Source organism: Camelus dromedarius, unplaced genomic scaffold (assembly GCF_036321535.1).
Source record: "Camelus dromedarius isolate mCamDro1 unplaced genomic scaffold, mCamDro1.pat HAP1_SCAFFOLD_161, whole genome shotgun sequence".
NCBI classification, from domain to species: Eukaryota; Metazoa; Chordata; class Mammalia; order Artiodactyla; family Camelidae; genus Camelus; species Camelus dromedarius.
This window is the reverse complement of record NW_026989763.1, coordinates 8,332-23,996: the sequence shown is the minus strand read 5'-3', so window position 1 is coordinate 23,996 and position 15,665 is coordinate 8,332. Positions and strand designations below refer to the sequence as shown.

Genomic DNA, 15,665 nt, shown 5'->3' with positions numbered 1-15,665 from the left:
ATTAATAAGCCCTCCCCATGAGGAAATCCGGCATCCACACTGCCCCTGCCGTCCCCAAGCAGCCCCGACGCCCCTCTCCCACTGGTGGCCCCCCAGCCTGTCAATGGTCTTCTAATGACCCTCCCAGTTGCTGGCACTCTCGCCCTCTTCCCCGCTTCACACACACACACACACACACACACAGCCAGGACAGCCTTCCCAAAGCACAAATTTGATTACATCACCCCCACTTCAAACCCTTCAGAGGCTCCCTGGTAGAGTTCTAGCCCCACCCCCGACCCTGCTCGCCCAGCTTCACCACAGTACCCAGGTCCCCAATGACTTCAGGTGCCCCCGACCTGCTGCTACTTCCCACTTGCCTCCAGGCTCATTTTGACAGTTTGTCAAGGAAGCCTTCCTTCCCTCGAACCTCTGCACTTTGGGTTAGGTGCCCCTGCTGTGTTCCTAGAACATTCTACGCTAAGAAAACTTCTGAAACTGCTAAGCTCTCAAGAAGCAATACATTTTGTTTACTACTGTGAGTCCACCCTCTCTCCCCTGGACACTCAGAATTGCATGTGTTATGAATAAATGAATGAAGGGGTGGGTCTCAAAGGGACGGGCAGAGCTGCTCTCGCCCACCCCGACCCCTTCTTTCTGGAGAACATCAGAAACAAAACCAGGAGTACCTCTCCTGAGGGTCACTTTCTGCTGACACACTTCACTGCCTCTTCTGTGTCAGTTCTAGTAAAAAACCAAGCTCCTCCAAAACCCTCCATCCCTAGGCCCACTCCAGGGGTCCTCCCAAGCAGGGGCACCCTCCACCCTGGACCACACAGTGCACTCTCCCCGAGTCCCCACCCCACAAGGCTCCAGGCCTCTACCCGGGCTGCTCCTGCCACCTGAGTCACCCTCTTGATTCCTTCTCCTGGCTGACTCTTACTCTGTCCTCATAACTGAATGTAGAGCCCATTTCTTCAAGGAAGCCCTCTCCGATGATGTCCTTTAGCTATTGGCTGGGCTCCCTCTACAGCAGGACTGCTTGGCGACCAACTGGTGTTTGTCCACCTGCTCCTCGGAGACCATGACCTCTTGGATGCCATGTGGGAAAAAGGAGTGAGACATCAAGAGGGGTGGGAAGAGCAAAAAGCAAAATCACAGCCCAAGTCCCAGATTCAAGGATTCTGTCTCAGAAGAAAAGAATAAAATGTTTCATACGTATGTCATTTGGCTATGAGTTTTGTGGCTCATGGAAAGCAACAGGTTGGTGTTCTAGTCTAAAATCCAAGTTACATGCAAAGAAATGTACATATTCATATCCAAAGGAAACCAGAGCTGCTCAACAACAGTTTGCAGTTAAAATCAAAGGAATTTTGATAAAGGCAATCTCTCTCTCTCTCTCTTTTTTTTTTTTGTATCATATAGTTGTAGAAGTAATTGTATAACTAAGCGATGGCTACAGCCTATGATTCTGCACTGGAGTGTTTGCAGCTGAGGAAGCCCAGATTACATGCACTGTGTAAATACAATCACACCAACACACTGACAGGCGCCCTAGTGGCTGAGCTGAAGTTCCAAAGCAGACAACCTTACGTTGCAAGACAGCTCTCATTAGAAAGTAAGGAATGCAATATTCTGTATTCAATTACATACGTTATATGGGCCATTAAGCGATAGTGCATCTTGTCTAATGAAACCCCAAAATAAATTGTTAACGTCGATTTTCTCCATTTGACACTTTGCTAAATTTGGATATCAAACCCTCACTACATATGGTAAGCTCAGATCTACGCTGCAGCAGGTTACATCCCGTGGAAGAAAGCCTATCAAGGGAGAACTGGAGAGTTTCCCTTCAGAAGCTGCTAAGTCTGGTTTTGCACCTGTAATTCATTTGCAACCACGTCAGCGTCAAAGGAGTAAGACCTTACCTCTGTGGGGCGAAAATCACTGCGGTGCTTCTGAACCATTAAAGAACACTGAGCTTTGTGAAACAGTCCTGAGGCACTTAAATCGTACTTTTTGTGAAAGGCTCCAAAACTGACCCAATTCACCAATCCAGGTACAACAGGGAAGTACCGGAATTAGTAGATAGAACATGCCCTTGAAGTCTGACAAGGCCCTGCTTGAATCCTGCTACAGCATTGACTAGCCGCTAAACGGACCAATCCCTTAACCCCTCTGAGAAGGCTTCCCAATCTGCAAAAGGGGGCTGCCACCGCCCACCTGGGAGACATGGATGTGAATGCAACACGCAAGTAGTGCGGCCGACTGGTACCTGACACGAGGCCTGGCTAGTTTCCCTCCGCTGCCCTTCTCCCCCTTTAAACTTGCATTGTTCCCCCTGGTAAGGGTCAAGCCCCCGGACTTGACTGCCCGAATCTTCTGTGTATCCCCGGATACATGCCTTACCTTTAGGAGGCCAGAAAAAGATCTCCTCCAACGTCACTATCAATGTTCTTAAGAGTCTGGGTTTTTTTAACTCTACTTTGCAGGGAGACTATTCCAGAACTGTCCAACCACCATTTTCCACTTTGGCTCCTCTCCCAGCGCCCGTCCCTTCTCACCTCAAATCTTCTGTCTGCTGGCCTTTTGTTCGTGGGAAAGAGAGTCCGCTAGGGTGGAGACTCCCTAGGACTCTGTCCCTCCCTCACAGGTGAGTGTGACTACCTTCTCCCCACTCCCCACTCCGACTCCAGCTTCCAAGGAGGTTCCCCTCCCGAACCATGCAGCCTCTGCATCATCCCAAGGCGCGCACGCGTGGCCACAACCCTCCCTTCAGATTTCTTCCTGGGTGGCCCTGCCCACCCCCAGGACCCTTAAGGATAAACGCCATTGCTCTGAAAATCCAAAACGCCACTGACTGACACACCAAAGCTGCATGGTCTGGGCTTTCCTCCAACCCAGGCACAGCCCTGCGCCGCCTAAGCCTCAGTCTGCACCTCTCGAGATGAGCTCATCCACCTGCACGGCTGTGAACACCAGCTAAGAATGACGACTCCCAACGTGTATCTGTGGTCCGGCTCCTTCACCTGAGCCCCAGGGCCATAGACCCGAGTGCCTCTTTGAAGTCCTAAATTGGATGACAAATGGAATCTTAAAAATGCCTCATGTCCACCATTTACTCTAGAGTTCGATTCCTGGCAGGTACCTCCCAGGCTCCCGATTTTAGTAACAGACCCAGAACCCACCTAGGTGTTTGAGATCACATTCAATTTCCCCTGTTCCTCCCCCCGGTCCTGCCCTGGAATCAGTCCTGTCATTTCTATCGCTAAGCCAGTCTCAAGTCTGGTTCTGCAAGGACCACGGGTGGAACCCCACAAGCTCATAACAAGGTGCAGTGCGTCACAGTCTTCCGAAGAGAGCTCCCTGGAGAGGGAGGCATCTCCTGCCGTTGGTCACCTCAGAAGTCACTGGATTCTCACAAAGGAGGCCCAGGAGAAGGGACTCAAGTTTCTCCTGTGGTCTGAACTTTGAAGGGCCCGAGGTTTGGGGCAGTTTCTAGTTAGCAGACACACCTGCCAGTGAGCAGATGAGGATGGGGGAACCCAGGCAAGGCTGTTCTCACTCCAACCCCTGGGCTATCGGGAGCCACGGGAAAGGCCTATGTCCAAGGCACAGCCCAGCCTTCACAGATCCCAGCCTGCATTTTCCAACCCAGATAGCCTAGACCCCTACTTGCTACTCTTACTTCTGTTCTGTTCCCCCCCAGAATGTGATGGACTCTTTCAGAATGTCTGGCCTGTCTCAAGCGAGACCAAGTCAGTGAAGGATGAAGTGTCCACAATTTGACCAGGGCATGAAAGGAGAAAAAATGTCTCATGGCCAGCATGACGGTGGTGGCCAAACCCTTTCCCCGGGTGAGATGAACCAGGGTGTGGGTGAGAATGCAAGGTCACTTCACGGCTGACTGGGGTGTTGGAGGCTCACTACCGCAAACTAACGGCACGGCCGTCAGTGGTGGACGTCAGCTGCAACAGACACGGAGTCAGCTATTTACTACCAACATGGGTTAATAGTAAAGGCTGGTACAGGGAGGCCTGCATGGCTGCTGAGGCAAACCACAGACCCGGCTCTGAATGCCCACTGGCTGGAGCAGAGAGGAAGCTACGGTCCCCTTTAGCGGTCCCTGTGTCCACCAGATCCAAGTGAGCCAGCTACTTAGGAGAAGGCCATGTTGTTCTGATACTCAGAAAAACCAGCCTCGTAAAGGGAAAATAAGAGTGGCATGGAGTTTAGACCTGCTCCTGCCTCTCTATGAAGGCAAAGTATAGTAAATGGCACGGGGAAGGTGAATGCAAAAACAAAAAACAAAAAACATAAAACCGGTGACTGCTTCCTCCAACAGCATCCCCTGCAGCTGCTCATCTCCGAGCCTGCCACTTTCTCACCAGTGACCACCGGCCAGGAATCTCCGTCACGCACGTCACACAGCGACAGCCCGGAACCGCGTGCTAAGCACTTTTGTGTGAAAGTCAGAATAAAGGAAGATGCTGCAGATTTTGACTTTCAAAGTTTAAATACTCCATGAAAAAATCCCTCAGCAGCCGCCTAATTCAATTCGCATCTCGCTTCTTCAAAACAATCAAACAAATTTAGTAAGGACGCATTTGTCACCAAATATAAGGAGGACCAAACTGGTTCCTCAAAGCAAAGATTTTAACAGGTATCAAACACCAGTGGGTGATGTGCTAACAAAGCAAAAATTCCAAAAAACTAGAAAATAAAAAGATGACTAGGATAATATATGGATCAAGGCAACTGTTAAGGTTTTTGCTTTTTAAAGCGATGGGGACAGCACGGAGGACAATCTGGCTATTTCCAATGCAGGGTGTGCACAGTCCACTTTTCAGACGCAACAACATGCTCACAGGGCAGTACAAGATAGAAAGGGGAATAGGAAAAGGAAAAGAGGAACAGCGAAAATTAGAAACACATGAGAACAAAAATAACTGACAGCAATTACAAGAATTTACGTGAGTTTGGTGAAGACAGGGACGAGGGGACGGTGAGACCCACCCTCACCTATTGTTCCAGGGAAGGCAGGGGCCTAAGGCGAGGAGCGCTGCCGGGGGACCCCAACGTGGTCAGCGCCCCAAACCTAAACTTCACCTAGATGCGTGTAGACAGCTTTTGAGCTACAAAATGTGGTCACATTTCAAGCTGGACAATTTTACTCACTCCCACCAAGAGTAACAGGAGAGAATTAGGCTCTGTTCCTGCACGAAAGCATTGTTTAAAAAAGTAATGACTGTGGAATAGTAAAAGCAACAATGGAGTAAAAGTGACTGGAGGAGAGCGTACTTGACCCGAGCTCACTGGCCGCGTTATCTCACTGACGTTCAGATGCTGGCTGAGCCCTTACGGTACCAAAACAGACAGACCCACCAGGAGGGAGGTTTAATGCGCTGCTGTATTTTGATGCCGAGAGCCATGCCTGGTACACGAGGTTCTGGGTAAACAATGGTGACTGTGTCAACCACTATGGGCTAAGCACACAACCAGCTACTCCGCCAAATCCCAAGGACACACTTCAACAGGCAAAAACAAGCTGGCATACTCTGGTGGGTCTGCAGACTCAGAGCAAAGCAGTTGCTGAGCAAACATGTCACCAGTGCCTCCTGTGACAAAAGAGGAGGCACTGGCCAGGGGGCTGAGGCAGGGCTCCAGGCTTCCACTGCTCACCCAGCATTCTGTGCAGGGGTAGATGGTGGTCCCTGCTTACGTTGCACCGATGCACCTACATTGACTGACACCTGGGGACTGAGCAGGAGGTGACAGGTGACGGGAATGGAGCCAGCCTGGGAGTGGCACGGTGCTGGCAACTGTGCTCTCAGCTTTGCCCAGACCACTACATCTGCCAACTCATCTACAAGAAGCAGAAGGGGAGAAAGCCGTGTAGATCACAGGGCCCTGCGAGGACAAGTACAGGTCATGGCCACGACATGCCTCGCCCCTTCCTTAAGCCATAGAGGTATGTCCAGGTAGGAAGTGAAAATTCATCCAGAGCCCGCCAGGCACCACAAGCAGGTGGGACTCGGGTCCCCTGTGCCTGTCACTCACAGGACTGGTCTGGACTATCTTTTTATCAATTCTCTGGCATCTTCTCCTCCAACTTACCAAAAACCAGAAAGTAGAATCTGATTTTAGACTCACAGATAATCGCAGAACACCTCCTCCACAATGGGCCCGGCAGCACGTGCCAGGTCCTCCGACCGTCACCTGTGGGACCGCCATGAGCCCTCTCCAGAGTCAAGGCCCGAGGCCGTAGGCCGGGGGGACACAGATTCTCACAATCTCCCCAGCAAAGGGGGACCACCTCTCGGCAAAGGCATTTCACCCTCTTTGCCCAAGGGACATCTCGATAGATACACAGGGAAACAGAGCAGAAGATGGGGGGGTAGGCAGCCCAGAAGAGCTCGTCTGAACTTCCAAGGCAAAGTGGGTCCGTTGACTTAATCACAGGGATAAAGTGAGGACGAATCTTTCCCTGCTGTGCCCCATACTCCGTGACACGCCTTTCCCTGCGTAAGGAGCTCATTTGGAAGCCCCTGGCAGTGTTTCTGTTGTCCTTAATTGGCATGGTGGTTGTCAGGCAGGGATAGAGGGCCTGAGTCGTGCAGGTGCTGGACCTGGGAAGCAGGAGACACTGGCTCCACCCCCAGCTCAACCAGCGCCTCATTCTGCACCTCAGGATTCAGCGTGACATCTATAAGCAAAGGGATGAGACTGTCCCAGGAGAGGCTGTCCAACAGGAATGAAATGTGAGCCGTGTAAAGAAAGTTTCCCAGTTGCCACATTTAAAGAGGTAACCCCCCCAAAAAAAACCCTAGAAACTGATTTTAAGAACATATCTTACTTATTCTACAGTATGTAAAATACTATCATTTTGACATGTAATCAATAAAGAAAGTAACAAGATAGTTTACATTCTTTTTACTAGACAAGTCTCAGCGTCTGATGTGCATTTGACCTAGAGCACATCTCAGCTCAGAGCAGCCTCCTCCCCAGCTCTCCTAGCATCAGTGGCTTTGGCTACTCTATTGGACAGCAACTCCAGGGGTCACACCAGGGTAATTGGCTGAAAAGCGGGAGTAAGTGTCCATAATAACCCTAAAAGAATCTCTCTGAAACAAAGGCGGATTCACTTTTAAACGTCTGAAAACCGGCGGGTTGCTCCTCCCTCACGCCTTGGCTACAAGACAGCCCTCCTCCTTGCTGATCCCTTTCTGGATGTAGGGAAGCAACCCTTCATATAGCCAGGGTGGCCGGGCATCCAGGTAGACTTTCCTGCTCTCTGTGTCCAATCCCACAAAGTCCTCCTTCTCAAACAGGATGTAGAGAAGGAAGATCTTATCCCCAGTCTTGTCGGATGCACAGTCCAGCCACTTGGACTTGAGCATGATGAAGAGAGACTCAGTGAAGTCCTCGATCCTCTTCTCCACCACCCTGCAGTCCTCGTAAATTGAAGGCCACGTCGGTGCGCGGCTGCTCGGCCACCTCCCCATGCAGCACAAAGACAAAAAGCCGAGAGTCATAAAGCGTGGTGCCATACACCTCTTCTGCACGTGGAGCTTCTCGAACGTCTTGGCCAAGAGGCAGTCGGTAATGGTGACAAGGCCCACGACCTTGCGGTGGGTCTGGAAGTCGCTCCACCCATTCTCGGGCGCATAGTGGTGACTGTAGTGGATACAGGGTGCCCACTGCCAGCCGCACGGGCTGATCTGCCTCACCAAGGAGATTCGCTTATAGATGCACAACAAATTCTGCTCTGAGATGATCCCCACGGGTTGGACCACCACGGGGAGAGTCTGGTGGTCCTCAGCACACTGCACGTAGTCAGGGATGTTCATGTTGCAGGCCCTGACGAGAGGGAAGAGGAGACCGAGGTACATACTGTGCTGCGGGCTGCGGGCCTCACTGGGTTGCGGTGACCTGGTGTGTACCATTCAGAAGGCAGGGGAAGCCCAAGCAAAGCCGGGGGTACAGTTTGTCCTCAGCGTCTGCACATGGCTACCGCAGCTCGGATCACATTACGCAGCTTTTGGTCTAGGCTTCCGCCCTCTGCAGAAAAGGGTCATTTCTTGTTTTCTGTTTCCAAGCACCTAGCCATGCCCTGATGCAAAGTCAGTGCTCAAAACTGCTGAATAAAGGAATGAATAAAGGAACTGCTTCCACACCCCTCAGCAGGATATAATGCAAAGAAACACAGTAGGATCAAAAGTCCTGGATTTCAACTCCAATTTATTTGAACTCTTAAGCTGCAGAATACTTGATAAGAAAACTTGCTTTGGGGAGGAGGGTACAGTTCAGTGGTAGAGCACATGCTTAGCATGTATGAGGTCCTGGGTTGAATCCTCAGTACCTCATTTTAAAAATAATGAAACAAATAAATAAACCTATTTAATCCCCTCAAAAAATATTTTTTGAATTCCAAATTCAAGAAAAAATAAAACACCTTGCAATTGACACAACATTGTAAACATGAGTATACTTCAATTAAAAAAAAAAATCCTTGCCTTACAAGAATATATCTGGATTATGGAAGTTTACAAGTGTAAAATAACTAGGGTAACACCTGCATAAGAAGAAGTATCTGTACAAATTTACTATCCCTCATTTATGTGCTATATTTCCTTTGGGGGGTATATAACCTCTCAGAGCTAATTTTCTCAGATTAAAAAAAAGAAGGAAACATTACCGGATTCTCCATACTGCTGAAGAATCAGATAAACCTATGATAGCATCTGACCCACAGAGTTTACTCAATAAATGTTTGCTGAATGAATGAATAAACAAGCAAAGTGAATGCTGCTCCCTGCCACAGAGCATCATGATGGTACTGCCTGGAAATCCCAAGCCCACGTTTCACCCGACTCTACACTAACCATGGGTGACCTGGGCAGGCCTGTGTGCTCCTCTTAACCCCAGTTTAATCATGAATAGAAATGAGGGCAATAACACAAACCTCAAAGAGTTAGTGAGTCATTACTGAATTGTATCCCAACTTTGCAAGATGGAACCTTTAAAGAAACTTGGGCAAAAAGTCCGTAGGCCCTCTCCATATTATCTCTTACAACTACATGGGAATCTACAATATATCTCAAAATAAAAAGTCTAATTTGTTAAAGAGGCTATTGAGGTTAAATGAGCTCACTGTCTCAAATAAGGAACACACAGTACAAATAGGTCAATGCCCAGCCCATGAGATACACTCAGTAAACATTCCCACTGAGCCCACTGGTCCCTCCAACTTCAGAGCACGATGATGTGTCCTCATGGCCAGAGGCCCCTGCACCTGAAACTAACAAAGCTAATGGTCCCCACTTTCAAGAGCCCCTGCCACCGCCGTAGGTCTAATTTTGTACTTGTAATTTTTTTTCTTTTTATTAAATAGAAAAACGTAATTGCATAGCCTTCAGGTCACCAAAAGCTGACTACAGAGATCATGATGGCAGCCCTTCTTCGTGAAACAATAAAATGAAAAGCCATTTCCACAAGATCTCTGTGTAAATCTACTAGGGAACTTCATCCTGGACTGAGAGGAAGAGGACTGGGGAGGAGGGGGCAATCTGCGGCACACAGACCCATGGGCCACCTGTCCCACGATGGACTTTAGACCCAACACTCACCCTCAAGGAACTTCAAAATAGACACAGACAGAGTGCTGTGGACAAGATTTTTTTTCTTTTTAAAGAAATCCCTGATTCTCTCGCAGGATTTGTTTCTACCGAGAAATAAATGTCTTATGTGTATAATGTTTCACAAAAGACTTAAACTATTATCACCCCAACTTGACGCATTAAGAAACTGAGGGAGAGAGGTTTATCACGTTGTGCAAGATTAGAGAGAGGCAAAAAAAAAAAAAAAAAGATTAGAGAGAGGCCACGTCGGACACTGTATATAAACCCAAGCCCCTGTTCCAGTGCTCACACTAGAAAGTGGGATATACTGCCCCTTTACTGCCCTCTCCCTGCAATAAATGTCTGAAGAGTCTTTTCTGTGCCACCTGGAATCACAATCACTTCAATTTTCCACAAAGAGCTATGTCACTCCTTGGAGGATGTGTCAAAATCTACATGTTGAATGGGAGTAGAGATTTGTATTTTCTGTTTCTCAAAGGAAACATGGCTTAAAAGAAACTGAAAAGCACTTTTCTAGTCTAAGTCTTCATTGTGTAGAGAAGGAAACGGAGGCTCAGAAGAGATGAGGAAATGGCCTTATTAACAAATATTGCCTCAGCGCAGCACCAAGCCAGCCTTGGGCACTTCTGGGGGAGGATCTGGAAGGCCCAGGAGAATGACTCTTAGAAAACGGAAAGAGAAGAAGCATACAAGGCCCCGTCTCTACACCACTATAACATGAAGTTCCACCAAATTACCCAGTATGGGTGCAGCCAACATTAAGGTGGGCTAAACAGGTTAAATAAGCCTGGAAGTTTCAACCATAGTGGAAATTCCAACATTTACTATGTTTTTTTCCCAGTTCAAGCATCAGCTCAGTGGGCACTCTGTACCAGGCACTACACGAGTCCTGGAGTTCTCCCAAATACACAACTCTTATATCACGTGTGCAAAACACACACATTCCCACCAGAAGGAAAATGCCCACAGATAAGGTGGAATTACTGAAACTGAAAGCAGCCAACCAGCATATATTACTAGCAAAAACGGTGCTGCTAGAAATAGACTCATGGACATAGAAAGCAAACTGTGGTTAGCAGGCAGGAAAAGGGGGATTAACAGATACACATTAATAAATATAAAATAAATGACAAGGACCTACTATATATCACAGGGAACTATATTCAATTCCTTGTAATGAGTTGTACTAAAAATAATCTAAAACATATGTAGATACATATGCATATGTTTATAACTGAATCTCTGCTGTACTTCTGAAACTAACATTCTAAATTGACTACACTTCAATAAAAAATAATTTTAAAAAATAAGTAAAAATAAAAGCAACGCCATTTAGAAAAAATAAAAGAATACTCTGATCCCCTTAGCTGTAGGTGCTGGAGAAATCTGGTTACAAACACCAAGTCCACCGGGTCACTCCAGCACTGGCTGTCACTCTTTCTGACCATCAGAGAGTCACTTGGCTTCAGTGAGTTTATTTTCTCTTCTGTGAAAGGCTTCAGTTGCAACTAACGATGTATAGAATCTCATCATTCACAAACCCAACAATTAAAGAGGACTTCCCATGGGCCAGGCTCTGGAAATATGAAAATATAGGGTCCGAGATATATTCATGGGTAGAAGAAATTTATGCCATAAAGACATTAATTCTTCTTGCTTTGATAGACAGATTCAATACAATTCTGTTTAGATTTCCTACCAGAGTTTTTATGGGTAACAAGATAATTTATGGTCAGGAACAACCAAGAAACTTCTTTAGAACCAGCACTGGGAAGGGGTGGATAGGTCATTCATTTCCACTGGTCTTTCTGAAGTGATGAAAACGTTCTGGAATATTAATGGTTGCACCACTGTGAATATGCTAAAGCTGCTGAATTGTAGCATTTAAGTGGGTGGACTTCATGGTGTGTGAACAATATCACAAAAAAGATGTTAAATGAAAAAATATTTCTTGACAATTATTTTTCCCTCTATACAACTAGTCTGCCCCACAATTTAAGAAGAACAAAAAAACCAAAACAAACCAAATTTTGCCAGGAGCTCTTTAGGACTGCAATGTCCCTGAGTCTCCAAAGCCTCTGGTGGTGCTGTTCCTGTTAACACACCCTAGCTGGGCTGGGCTAGTTAGGGACTGTAACTATCTTTTTAAGATCGAAGGTCACACGTTTCACCCTGGGAGAGGGAAGGATGGAGGATGTCACAGCCTCATGCCTTCAGCTCATTTTTAACTGAAACAAGCCTTGCTTTCAACACTGTAATCCCTCTCACTATAAAAACAGTGACATCATCAAGCATCGCCAACAAAACACGTGAAAGTGTTCAAGGTACTTACCTGGGGCAGAAACACTAAGGGAGGAGAAGGAAGCTCGCTCAGCACTGACGCTCCCTTTTCCCGACTCCACCAGGAGAAGCTGGGGTTCACAGCCGGAGGCTCTCAGCCCGGGGAGCAACGCCCACACCACTGAGCTGGTCCCAAGGGAGCGGGAAAGGGAGAGGAGGGCAGCCCCGGGGTCGCGGGGCAGGGAAAGCGGTGGTGGGGGACGCGGGCTGTATCCCCGCTCGGAGGCCAGCCCCAGCCCCAGCCGCCCGCCCCCGTCCGTGTCCGCAGAACCCGCCCGCCAGGGACATAGCCCGCCCAGGGGCGGGGACGGGCCGGCAGCCGAGGTGAGGCAGCCCGGGAGGAGAGTACTCGCAGGCGGGAGAGGGGAAGGGGACTCCAGCCGCGGACTGAGGGAAGCCCGGCTGGGGCGAGAGGCGGCAGGTGCACACCTGGCCCTGGACAGCTGTGGCCGGGGCGCCGGGGCAGGAGCTAAAGTCCAACCGGGCGAAAGAGCTGAGAAGCCTTTGGGGCCAATCCCCGGCTCCTAGGTGCAGCTTCCAACCCTCGGTCCAGCTGGCACCGACTACACATGCGCAGGAGGGCCAGCGATCCTCTCTGGGTTCTGCGAGAGAAGGTGGGGAAGCGAGGGACGGAGAAGATGGGAGGAGGAGGGGAGAAGGGGAAAAGTGGAGGGAGAGACATGGACAGGAGGAGCAGAGAGAAGGCAGGGATCTGGAGTGTGGAGGAGAGTATCAGAGATGGAGAGAGATAGTTTTAACTCTGTGGGCATCCTGAAGGAGGCAGCAGTCCTGCCTCTGCACACTTCTCTAACCCTTCAAGGCCCGCAGCACATATTTTACCTACCTGGACCAGCCCTCCACCCAAGGCCTCTGCAGGACCCCTACGGGGATCACACCCGTTGCCCCCAAGCGGAGTTGGGTTTCCTTTTGCTCTGGGAACCAAGCACCCGCAGGTGTTGTCGCTCAGAACTACCTTGGAAAGAGTACATATTCCCCTTTTACACGCTGGGACACAGGCAGGCAAGATCTCTGCTTTACCTCCACTGTCCCAGGTGTTGTACTGGCGGGGAGCGGGAGGTACAAGGTCAGATCCCAAAAGGAGCATACTGCCTGAGTTTTGGTGCATAGTCCCCATCCTTCCTGAGTAAACCACACCCCACCCTCGGGGAACCATCAAGGGCACACAGTATGTCCCTGGGTGTGGGATAGCTGCCCTCAATTCCAGTGCCCAGCTTGCTAGGAAGATAGGAGTGTTACTGAGTCTAAATTCATTCTCCTTAGTGCAGGACAGGCCAGTAAGTTGGGAGACCAGGTGTTGGGGCATGGAATAGCAACTTTCTGAAGACCTAGATGGCAAACTAATGTCCTGGAAAACCATCTCCCCAAGTCAGAATTCAGGCTCCTTTCCTACGAGCTTGGTTTTTGCAATCTTCTTGATGTAGTAATTTTTTCTTGTTAGAATCCTTTCTTCTTGCAGCTATCTGCCTGGGTCAGATCCCTGTAAACCTCCAACAAAACAAACGTTATTTTCTATTATGTTACTTGTTATCTTTATATGAATGGAAAAGTGTTAAATATCCTTAAAGGTCAGAGCATTCAAAATAGGCTCTCCTGTATATTTTAGGCCCTAGGCAACATTGTTTTACAAGCAAGATGAAGCCTTGGAGACAGAGCACAGGGTTAAGTCAAAGGAACAGATCTATTATGGAGTCAGGTTTGTTCTTTTCTATTACCAGGGCAGAAGACACTTGAGGATTTAAATCCCTTTAAGTTAAAAATAAGTAATACTTTAAAGGAATTTACATACATAGGTCGGAATGTGCATAGCATATCTGCAAAACACACAAAGGATTGTAAACAGTGGCATCTCCAGGGAGGGCTGAAAGAAGAGAGGATGAGGGAAAACTTCTTTCACTTGTGTATTTTTGTGCTCTGTTTGAAATTTTTTAACCACATGCATGTATTTCTTTTTCAGTTAAAAAAAATGTGTAATGGAGCAAAGGAGTAGCAAGCTCAGCAAATACAGCAGCCATGGAATCACTGAGCCATCACTTTTGATTTCGGCCAGGAAGCATTTATTGACTCTCTCCTATATGCCCAGTGCTGTTTTAAGACTTCTTTTATTTTTTTTCATAAAATAATAAAGTGCTATTCCTCACCCCTGCCCATGGCTGGTGGAAAACCAACTGAGTTTTTATTGAGTTGTTTTCCAATAAGTAGAGATCAGTTATAAACAGAACACAACTTCAGGGCAAAAAAGGCGGAGTGGTTTTCCAGCAGGCCAGATAGCTATGAAGGGTTTTCAACAGAGGCACACAGAGGCTGAGAGAGAAAGCCTCCAGGACCCTACAAAAAGCTGCCCAAACTGCCTTCTCCATGGCACTACTGAAATAGGAAAGAAAAAATCTGACTCCATATTAGATCTGTTCCTTTGACTTTAACCCTGTGCCCTGTTTCCTAGGCTTAGTCTTGTTGGTTCTGCACCTTTTGTAAAACAATGTTGCCTAGAGCCTGAAATATACAGGAGACCCTATTCTCAAGGCTCTGACTTTGAAGGATATTAACACTTTTCTATTCACATAAAGATAACAAGTTACAGAATAGAAAACAACATTTGTTTGTTGGAGGTTTACACGGATGTGACCCAGGTGAAGAGCTGCAAGAACAAAGGATTCTAACAACAAAGAATTCATACACCAAGTTTGCAACAACCAAGCATTCCCACTTCCCATTTTTAATATAAGAAGAGCCTGAAATCTGACTTGGGGTGATGGTTCCCCAGGACATTATTCTACCACTTCTCAGCTGGCTTTCCAAATTAAAGTCGCTGTTTCTTGCCCCCAAAACCTGGTCTCCTGATTTATTGGCCTGTAATGCACGAGCAGAACAAGCCTGGACTCGGAAACACAGACATTGAAAGTACCCATTTGGTATATTAAATGACCTGCTTCTACTCATCTTCCTGACGTTTTATTCTCTTGACCACTCCTGCTGTGTTTATGAAAAACCTGTCATGTGGACACATTTCCACCTCTAGCCACTACCCTTCCAGGTAAGAACTGATGCCAAGAAGGCAATGGAAGTTGCTAGAAGGTATTACCTGGAAAAAATAGAGCAGAAGTGGGTTCTGGCTGATGTTCAGGAGCATGCTGGAACACCTGACAAGATGTTATAAGTACGGATAGACAGCTGGGCACCAAAGGAGAAGCTTCTAAACTTCCATGAGGGACTTGTTGGATAGGAAGGAAACGTCCCAGACTATAGCTCGGATCCCACCACGAGCTTCCTGGGCGAGTCTGGGCAAGTAATTTAAAATCTCTAGGCCCGTGCTGTCCAACATGGGAGCCACCAGCAACATGCAGGATTATGAAGTTATTCTGTAGCCAGACAGAATTATAAAAAGACATTTTATTGCAAAGGCCCAGCAGGTATAATATTTAGAAACGTTATTGGTTATCTTGACCTAACGAGATATTTTTGTATGTGTAGGTTTCTGTGGTTTGTAAGGCCTGTGACTAATGATTCCGTTACAGTGAAGTATTTTGAAATTATAAGTTACTGGACACAGTACCCTCATATCACAGTTGAAAAAAACTGATCCACATAAGCAAGGTGATCTGACTTATTAGTTATGAGCAGGGGCTCTGGGGCCAGCCTGCCTGAGTATAAATTCTCACTCTGCCTCCAGGGGGTTCTGTGTGAATC

General features: G+C 47.8%; 1 protein-coding gene and 1 long non-coding RNA gene across 2 annotated transcripts; one reads left to right on the top strand and one right to left on the bottom strand.

Moving 5' to 3' along the window:
* Positions 1–5,213: 5,213 nt before the first annotated feature.
* Positions 5,214–12,371, bottom strand: LOC135320593 (trafficking protein particle complex subunit 9-like). The gene is made up of 2 exons (XM_064483758.1): positions 11,953–12,371; positions 5,214–11,196 (listed from the first exon to the last, which is right to left on the bottom strand). Exon 2 carries the CDS (start codon positions 7,923–7,925, stop codon positions 7,161–7,163), a length of 765 nt encoding a protein of 254 aa, XP_064339828.1. The 5' UTR covers positions 7,926–11,196; positions 11,953–12,371; the 3' UTR covers positions 5,214–7,160.
* Positions 12,372–12,496: 125 nt separating this feature from the next.
* LOC135320595 (uncharacterized) lies at positions 12,497–14,146 on the top strand. The gene is made up of 2 exons (XR_010379799.1): positions 12,497–12,574; positions 13,936–14,146. It is a non-coding gene; the product is annotated as an uncharacterized LOC135320595 (long non-coding RNA).
* The last annotated feature ends 1,519 nt before the right edge of the window (positions 14,147–15,665 follow it).